The sequence below is a fragment of the Salvia hispanica genome, unplaced genomic scaffold, assembly GCF_023119035.1.
Source record: "Salvia hispanica cultivar TCC Black 2014 unplaced genomic scaffold, UniMelb_Shisp_WGS_1.0 HiC_scaffold_510, whole genome shotgun sequence".
Taxonomy (NCBI): domain Eukaryota; kingdom Viridiplantae; phylum Streptophyta; class Magnoliopsida; order Lamiales; family Lamiaceae; genus Salvia; species Salvia hispanica.
In genome coordinates this window covers 15,001-25,000 of record NW_025952257.1, presented here as the reverse complement: position 1 = coordinate 25,000, position 10,000 = coordinate 15,001, and the positions used below count along the sequence as shown (strand labels likewise).

Here is a 10,000-nt window from a genome sequence, read left to right as displayed (position 1 = left end):
AATTTAATATATTATCATATATAGACACTGATTAATCAGATGATTCAGATCAAATACATTAACATCATACTGTGGCAAAGAAAGAATATTGGTTCTGATAGATTTTAGAGCTTTTATAAGTTTTTACTTACCTATCCAATCAAATTGATGGTTGGAGTAACATTCACATGTACTAGTAATTATAATAGATCTTCTTCTCTTTTTGCAACCTTTATAGATATGGAGTAAATCATAGTCCTATCACAACCATAATAATAGTCGAATATAAATATTACTACTTTCGTCCAATAATATGAGTCACATTTAGTATGAACTGAGTTTTAAAAAATATAAAGAATAGTGAGTTAAAAAAGCTAATGGTATATGAGATCCACTTTTTCTATATTAGTTTTATAATAAAATATGAGTAAAGTAAGTTAGTGGATGTGAGACATACTTATCATTTATGGTAAAAATGAAATGTGATTCTGATTGTGGGACGAACAAAAATGGCAAAATGTGATTCTTATTGTGGGAAGGAGGTAATATATGTAAGTCAAAGTTTAATTTATTAGTAATTTATTTAATAAATGAAAAAGGAGATTAGATTTTGATTTTAAAGTAACTCGTAAATTTGATGATTTTAATCCTAATTTAAGTGATATAAAAAAATGAACAAATCAAATGCTAGTGTGTGCTTTAAATTAGCGGTCACAAATGGATTGTAGCATACTCTTAAAATGGACGGGCTAAAATGGCCTTCCAACTAAAATGATAATTCATAAAACGATGTGATTGTACTTAAAATAACTACAATTTATTAACCTAGTCCATGTTTAAGAATTATCCACGTAGAAAAAGACATTAACGATGCAAGTTTATTGCTATTGGGAAATGATTGCTACAAGTAACCAGTGGGGATTAAATGTCACCTCATTTCACATGGTTCATGAGTTAGTATAGAGATATATTTTCCAAGTCCAATAAATCATTTCAATTTGTTTAACATCAACCAATTTATTTCTAATCAAACTAATGATATTTTGTTCAAGAGAGATGCATGACCATATATTTATTTTCCCAATTGCAAATAGATTAAAATATACTAGTAATTTACTTGAATTGATAAAAGAGTAGTGAATATGTACATCGAAAATATTAACATGAATGAAGAATTATTACATTAATAAGAACCATGAGTCGTTTTTTCTAAGGAAATAATTTTTTTTTATCATAAATCACACCATATTATATACTACCATACTCTCTCTATATATATGTATATCAAATGTATTAATATAAAATAGTTTCCCTTGTTCAACATAAGAAGAAAACAAAGGTTGTTAAACGTAGATGCTGTTCATTTAAAAGCCTTCCAATAGTAACACTAAATTTGGTTGGAAAAGAAACCATTGTTGGAAAAATAAGATTTCACAATCACTTACTAAAAGAGAAGTAATTAACCATTGTTGGATAAATGACCGCATGAAGAAAACATTAGAATAAAATGTTTAGTTGTTGCAGACTAAAATTCCTTCCGAAAACAAATGACTAATTAATTATCAGTTGTGCAAACAAATATAGTTAATAAATATTTATTGGCCTTATTCTATAGCTAACGATCTGCAAGATACAATGATTTTTATATATAGTATTAAGTGTTTAATGATATAATTTGAAGTGATAAATTCATAGAGATAACGATAGTGACATAGATTGCTAGTAAACAAATCGCAGAGAAAATCCCAATAAATTTGTCGTTCATTTTTAAGCATGAAAAATTCTGTCCGCACAGGTGTCGCTACTTCATTCATTTGAAATATGGAACTTAGGAGTATTTTTTTTATATTTTTGTGACAAGTTCAATTTAATTTTTAAGATGTTGTACCTCCAATTAATAGGTCGATATGTTCAAATTAATCCGAATATTTGAGTGTGAGATATGTAAATTGCAATTACAATAATATTTTATATTCTTGCAACCATGTAGTATTAAGAATTTAAGATGGTCGAAAGCTTCGAGATTGTGATACAGTGTCCTTGAATTTATTATTCCCTTCATTCATATTAAACAAATTCATATTATAAGCGGCATGATTTTATGTTAGTGGGTAACAGTGTGTAAATAAAATAAAGGTCTCAACTTAAGAATTAAAATAGTTTGACTTATGTATTCTTCACTACTATAAATGAAAAGTGGCAAATTTTTAAATGGACGAATGAAATATTTATTAAAAACATAATATTACAAAATAAACATTATTGTTGGGTTTTAGAAATAAAAATACACTTGTAATTCTGTATATTGATCGGTTTAGCTCATAGTTCATATAATTACATCATTCAAGACATAAATTAATTCATTACAGTCATTTAGCTTAAAATAAAATAAAAAGATAAATGACTCAATGAGAACGTAAGATGTGTGCATGTGCTATGAAACAATTGTTAATAGTACCAAATATAATGTAACATCCCAAGAATGGCCCTAGACGGAATTTACTCTTTCAGATAAGATATCAACGACTCAGTATTTTCGACGAATAAATCGATATTGGAAATGTTGATAGTCGATAAATTTTTGTAAGGATAAAGTGTGATGAGAATTATTAGAAATAATATATGAGTAAAATTATAGATGAGGTTTGTGTTAAATTATCGATTTAGAATTTTCGGTGATTGATTCGATAAAAAAAAAAGAGAGCCAAATTAATTAGATGATTAGTATAGATAAATATTAAGGACTAAAGTACTATTAGAAGCCAATATTAGAAATATGATGTGAAGGGAATCGAGAAGAAAATCGGAGTTGAATCGGCAATCATAAAATAGAATGTGATAGGAGGATAAGGTTGTCTTTCCACATGAATGAAATCCAATCTTCCTATTCGAACTATAAGTGCCGAAAATAATTACATGAATAAGGTATTAGAACTCTAAATTTGACTAGAAATATCAAGAGAAATCTAGAGAAAAAGAAAATATCTATGCATGAATGGAAAGTGCCATTTGTACACCAAAATTACCATGAAATTAATTAATAGTTTAGGGACACTTTTATAAACCCAAAATAACACTATTCATCCTCATTTTCATCCCAAAAGTCGTGCCCTCCATAGCCAAGGAGTTCCAAGCTTTCATCTTCGAATTTTAGTTCCATTTCTCAACGTATTGAATATCCGATCGCGCAATCGGTGTTAAATCAAGTTCACGAGGCGGAAGATTAATGACGTCGCAAAGATAGGATAATGATCGGAAGAGAAAAATGGTGCGAAGTGACTGAAACATAATGGTGGTAAATGACTTATGCTCATAAGTCCGCAAGGTAGCATTCTCAGCACTTAAAAGGCCTAATTCTCTTATGTGATTTTACGTGATAATTAAATGTTCTTATATAGAAGATATTGCATTTAAATAAAAAGAATCCTATTTGTAGTTCAAATGACAATTAAGGAATAGGATTTTCGGGATAAGAAATAAACTAAACAAACAAACCATGGATAAATCCAAGCGACCCAATTGATTATAGAAACATGAGTTTAATTAGTCGATTTATTAGTGAACAGGGAAAAATCTTATCTAGACGAGTGAATAGATTGACCTTGAAACAACAACGATTAATTACTATTGCTATAAAACAAGCTCGTATTTTATCTTTGTTACCCTTTCTTAATAATGAGAAACAATTTGAAAGAATTGAGTCGACTACTAGAACTACCGGTCTTAGAACCAGAAATAAATAGGCTTGTTTTTTGTTCACTTCAATCAGAATTCCAATCCGAACTCAAACATGGATTCGTTTTTTTTTTTTTTGACAAATCTTAGAATCCAGATTTTTGTGTCGTAAAAAAAAAACGAATCGGAAAAAAATATTTTTTTATTGAACGTGTTCATTCATTTTGACTACTTTAAGCGCATTCTCAGAGTCATTTTGACTCCAACTCCACCCTCCCGGAGTGCATTCTCCGGGGAACCTCATTTAAATTATTTCGGTGTATTCTTTCCAATCCACTTTTTCTCTAATTTCGTTGGAAATCATATAAAGACAATTCCTATTTGATATAGCTATTTGGGCCAGTATTTTACGATTAAGAAGCAACTGCCTCTTATATAAATCATGTATTAATTTACTATAACTATAGGATACTCCCTTTTCTCGAATTACTGCGTTTATCCGAGTGATCCACAAACGGCGAAAATTTCTCTTTTGCTTATCCCTATCCCGATGAGCTGAAACCAAAGCTCTTATTTTCTGTTGAGTAATAGTTCGAGTAAGTCTTGAATGAGACCCTCGAAAACTTGATGCAAATAAACGAATTTTTGTTCTACGTTTTCGGGCTATATATCCGCGTTTAACTCTAGTCATTGAATAAATAAAATTTTGACAAATAACTAATTGATTTTTTCTTTCAGTTATTATTTTTACCGTCCTGGCCTATTAATAACCAAACGGATTTTTCCAATGTATAAAATAAAAATTCCAATGGCTTTGGCTACTATAACCTTCCCGACCACGATTTTTTGGTATTTTACTGCGAAATAGCAAAGAAATAATAAAATTTCTTTTGCTAGGTGTCAAAAATTTAGTAAAAAAAAAAAAAAGAAATAGAAATTAAATGAATAAAGAAAAAGTGGGTTTCCTCGTTTCTATGGTTACTTCTTAAACGGCGAGGTCTTCTCTATACACCGGAGCCTTTGGCTTCATTTAATATTTCATCAATGTTATTGGTAACTTGTATAGTTCACACCACACTCTTTGGCTCTACCCATGAATTATCCAGTAATAGGTCTTTCACAAGGAGACCCACCTATACAGTAACGGTATTTAATTATGAAAGTTTGCTGGGTAGCTGACCCTCGTAGTCCGTTCCAATGGAGAATTGTTTCTCATCTTAAATTAAGGTGATTGGATTTGCACCAATAGAAACCATAAACTTTCTACAGAATAGAAGGATAGATTTGCTTATTTTTAGATAGTGAATGGAGTACCTTCTAATTACCTAAAGATCTTGTTGAGCTCTATAAATAAGAACCAAAACCCCAACCCTAGCCCCCATAAATTTCGAAACCCTCCCCCATACACTCTCTCAAATTTTCTTCTTCTACTCTCCAATATTTTGCTATCTTTTGGAGAAGAATTGAAGTTTAATCCAAGAACTTTGAAGAATCAAGGCTAATACTTGTTTTCTACCGATCGTTTTTCTCTAAAAGGTATTTTTTGTTTAAGAGTTATGCTTGTTCTTCTTCTACTTCTTCTTTTTCTTCTTCTAACCGATTAATCGGTCTTCTTGAACCCTCATGCATCTTGGTTGAGTGAAAGAGGGATAAAAAGGGATGTGGGAACATGTATGTGTGTGTGCCGTGTATGTGTGTGTGGCGTGTGTGTGTGTATGCGACGTGTGTGTGTGTAGTGTTTGTATGGTGTGTGTTTGATGGTTAAATAATCTTGTGTGATAAACATGATCTTGATTAATTAGTGATGATAAGATAAATCGTTGGGAAGAGGGAAAAGTAATGAGACATGCATGAGTAAGAGTAGTATTGAACCTAATTTGTGATATGTGCCTATGTGATTAAAAGGTGAAACTTTGGTTGCGAAGCCGGATAACGGAAAAGCGAAACTACTTGAAAACTAAGCAATCGAGGTGGGCTTTACTCTTAAAACTCTCTTTTATTTTTGTCAAAAATATTGATTGGTGTTATAAGGGTGGTTTAACTGTTATGTCATGCCTATGTCTGTTTTGTTGTGATATTGTGCGTCTGATGCCTAGTTTGTGAGTTCGCTCCATTGGGCTAGGGCTATGGATATGTTTATACGAATTCGGGTCTGAGTATGGGCCGCAAGCCCTACCAGGCTGTGTACACGATGGGATCGAGAGCCGTCCTTGCTAGTCGGCCGGTCTCGTGGGCGAAAAGTGTGGCCACACTTTCGTCGCACTATGAATATATAGTCAACTTATAGATAAAATTTCAAATCACTGATTTGCACAAAATCCATTTTTTTCATTCAACTGCTACAAGATCAACAATTCCATAAGCTCGGGCTTCTGTTGCTGACATAAAAACATCTCTTTCCATGTCTTCAGATACAACCCATAAAGGTTTGCCCGTCCTTTGTACATAAACCTTTGTGAGGGTTTCGCGTAGTTTCAGTAGTTCTTCCGCTTCCAGGATAAATTCTCCTGTTTGTGCTTCATAAAAAGAACTAGCAGGTTGATGGATCATTACCCTGCTAATAGTTCTATCTGGTGTGATGAAAGAAACAGAAAAGAAAGATAAAGAAAAATAGGAAAAAGGATAAAATTGAACAACCGTACGGGCATTATCTTTTATGCATTGCATACGGCTCTATAATGAAATTAACCCCTACTTCCCGTCCAAGAAAGATAAAAATAAAATCTATCAACCCCAGACGGGTAAATGATCAAAATGCCGCCCTTCTTTTTTTTCGGAGAAGTTCAAAAATACTATGATGGCTCCGCTGCTTTCTATTTTAAAATGGATTCTTTTTTTTGTCTTTGATTCAGCAATCCCAAAGTTTCGTTTTGAGCTAACCAAAAAAGGAAATTTGGTTTTTTTCGCACTCTTTTTTTATAACTTAAATATTGTTAAGAGCCCATTGGTGTGAAAACAAACAAGTTTGTGACGCTGAATTGGACTTCCGATAGATAAGAGAAAGTCGGAAATATCTTTTATCTCATACTACTCTCTCGATACATAATCAAATCTTTTGAAAAAAAAATTCATATCGAATTCGAAGTGCCATGCTATTATTACTTAATATTCGTCTGGCGAAGGCATAGTTTTCTTTTTTCTCTCAAATAAAAAAACTTCATTGGCGCCAAGCGTGAGGGAATGCTAGACGTTTGGTAATTTCTCCTCCAACCAGAATAAAAGATCCCATTGACGCGGCCAATCCCATGCATATTGTATGGACTTCTGGTCGTACAAATTGCATAGTATCATAAATGGCTACTCCGGGAATTACCCATCCGCCAGGAGAGTTTATAAACAAATAAAGATCTTTGGTCTCATCCTCGATACTGAGATATACCATAAGACCAATAAGTTGATTCGAGATCTCGCTATCAACCTCTTGGCCTAAAAAAAGTAATCTTTCTCGATAAAGTCGGTTGAGTAGGGTAAAATTTATCCCTTAGGAACCGTACATGCACCTTTTGATGCATACGGTTCAAAAAAAATAGCGAAGAAAAGAATCAATGTATAGATTCCAGCCCTCTTTCTTTTATTTTTCGAGCTTTTTAATGAAAGGGCTTTTTCTTAGATTTTTCAAAAAAAAAATGAATTTTGATTTCTTCTTTGATAATATAAAAAGGGGGTAAATAAACTTATCGAATTTACTTCTCATTGATGTATTCTTTCATCGAAATTCAATCCAAATCGCGATGATATTTTCTTGTTCCTGAATGGGCTTCTTTCATCTTTTTAGGTTTATGCTCTACTCCGGGTAAAGATACGCCCGATTTTGATTTGCACATATAGGACAAACCCTCCCATCACCATTTCTTGTTGTTATGACTTTACAAATAATCATTTATGAGACACGTAGTAATCATAAATATATTACCAATTGGGTTTTTCTAAACGGAGTCTGGATACCTCATTTTTTTCGTCCACAGCCAAAGCCAACCATAAATTATTCTAATTGATATAATTCTATGAATTCCCCCAAAGAATGCATTTAATTGCAGTTCACGCTCCAATTTTTCGATGATTCAATTTCTCTTTCTTGGGCGAAACAGAGGATATCTCGGTCGGGGGAGAGAACGGGGAAATCCCATATGACCCAATATATCTGACAAGTCGCACTATACGTCAACCCAAGATGAATCTTCCTCTCCAGGACTTCGGAAAGGAACTTTTGGAACACCAATAGGCATGGATTGAAAGAAAAAATGAAATACTATATTTCACTTTGATGTGGAAACGTAACAATATGGTTTTATTGTCTTTATAATATTGACTTTATGATATTTATTTTTTCCATAGATTAGAAAAATTTAGAAAGAAATACAAAATAAATAAAGGAAAATTTTTACGAATAGATCCTTCTAATGATAAATGAAGGATGGACACATTTACTCATAGAAAATGGTATCAATCCACCATTGCATATTGGTACTTATCGAGTATAGAATAAATCTGCTTCTCTTTGTTCTTACGAACAGAATTCTTCCATTATTACGAATAGAATATAGAATCCTAACCCTTGTTAGGAAGTAATCTACTTAACAGGGGAAGTCTATAGGATAGTCATAGTATAACCTTTCCAATGCAATAAAGTTACGTAGTGTCTATTTTTCTTCGATAAAGGGGTATTTTCCATGGGTTTGCCTTGGTATCGTGTTCATACCGTTGTATTGAATGATCCCGGCCGGTTGCTTTCCGTTCATATAATGCATACAGCTCTGGTTGCTGGTTGGGCGGGCTCGATGGCTTTGTATGAATTAGCAGTTTTTGATCCTTCTGACCCTATTCTTGATCCAATGTGGAGACAGGGTATGTTCGTTATACCCTTCATGACTCGTTTAGGAATAACCAATTCATGGGGCGGTTGGAGTATCACAGGAGGAACTGTAACGAATCCGGGGATTTGGAGTTACGAAGGTGTAGCTGGGGCACATATTGTGTTTTCTGGCTTATGCTTTTTGGCAGCTATCTGGCATTGGGTCTATTGGGATCTAGAAATCTTTTCTGATGAACGTACAGGAAAACCCTCTTTGGATTTGCCCAAGATCTTTGGAATTCATTTATTTCTCTCCGGGTTGGCTTGCTTTGGTTTTGGTGCATTTCATGTAACAGGTCTGTACGGCCCTGGAATATGGGTGTCCGATCCTTATGGACTAACGGGAAGAGTACAGCCTGTAAATCCGTCGTGGGGCGTGGAAGGTTTTGATCCTTTTGTTCCGGGAGGAATAGCTTCTCATCATATTGCAGCAGGTACACTGGGCATATTAGCGGGTCTATTCCATCTTAGCGTTCGACCGCCACAACGTCTATACAAAGGATTACGTATGGGAAATATTGAAACTGTACTCTCCAGTAGTATCGCAGCTGTCTTTTTTGCAGCTTTTGTTGTTGCTGGAACTATGTGGTATGGTTCAGCAACTACTCCCATCGAATTGTTTGGTCCCACTCGTTATCAATGGGATCAGGGTTATTTCCAGCAAGAGATATATCGAAGAGTTAGCGCCGGGCTAGCCGAAAATCAAAGTTTATCAGAAGCCTGGTCTAAAATTCCTGAAAAATTAGCTTTTTATGATTATATCGGCAATAATCCGGCAAAAGGAGGATTATTCAGGGCAGGCTCAATGGATAACGGAGATGGAATAGCGGTAGGATGGTTAGGACATCCTATCTTTAGAGATAAAGAAGGGCGTGAGCTTTTTGTACGTCGTATGCCCACCTTTTTTGAAACATTTCCAGTCGTTTTGGTAGACGGCGACGGGATTGTTAGAGCGGATGTGCCTTTTAGAAGGGCAGAATCTAAGTATAGTGTTGAACAAGTAGGTGTAACCGTTGAGTTTTATGGTGGCGAACTTAATGGAGTCAGTTATAGTGATCCTGCTACTGTGAAAAAATATGCTAGACGTGCTCAATTGGGTGAAATTTTTGAATTAGATCGTGCGACTTTGAAATCCGATGGTGTTTTTCGTAGCAGTCCAAGGGGTTGGTTTACTTTTGGGCATGCTTCGTTTGCTTTGCTCTTCTTCTTCGGACACATTTGGCATGGTGCTAGAACCTTGTTCAGAGATGTTTTTGCCGGCATTGACCCCGATTTGGATGCTCAAGTAGAATTTGGCGCATTCCAAAAACTTGGGGATCCAACTACAAGAAGACAGGCAGTCTGATACAAGACCACTTTGGCATTTTCCCCTTCTATTTTTGCTATTTTCTTTTTGGGGGGATTTTACATAGAGTACCGGAGTTAAGTTGAATCATCGCTTTTTTATTTTTGCTCTTTCAAGATGATTCCCAAAAAGAAAATGAAAAAAAAACG

The 10,000-nt window shown here is 34.0% G+C and overlaps 2 protein-coding genes across 2 annotated transcripts in view; one reads left to right on the top strand and one right to left on the bottom strand.

Moving 5' to 3' along the window:
* Positions 1 to 5,923: 5,923 nt before the first annotated feature.
* On the bottom strand, positions 5,924 to 7,949 carry LOC125199454 (ATP-dependent Clp protease proteolytic subunit). The gene is made up of 3 exons (XM_048097459.1): positions 7,810 to 7,949; positions 6,822 to 7,115; positions 5,924 to 6,208 (listed from the first exon to the last, which is right to left on the bottom strand). The coding sequence occupies exons 1-3, from the start codon at positions 7,878 to 7,880 to the stop codon at positions 5,983 to 5,985; spliced, it is 591 nt and encodes a 196-aa protein (XP_047953416.1). The 5' UTR covers positions 7,881 to 7,949; the 3' UTR covers positions 5,924 to 5,982.
* Positions 7,950 to 7,964: 15 nt separating this feature from the next.
* The window catches only part of LOC125199450 (photosystem II CP47 reaction center protein), a 2,226-nt gene continuing 190 nt past the window's right edge, over positions 7,965 to 10,000 (top strand). Inside the window, exon 1 of the mRNA XM_048097456.1 lies at positions 7,965 to 10,000. This exon is cut by the window's right edge and continues 190 nt beyond it. Within this exon, the coding sequence (XP_047953413.1) occupies positions 8,325 to 9,851 (1,527 nt within the window). The 5' untranslated portion in view covers positions 7,965 to 8,324 and the 3' untranslated portion in view covers positions 9,852 to 10,000.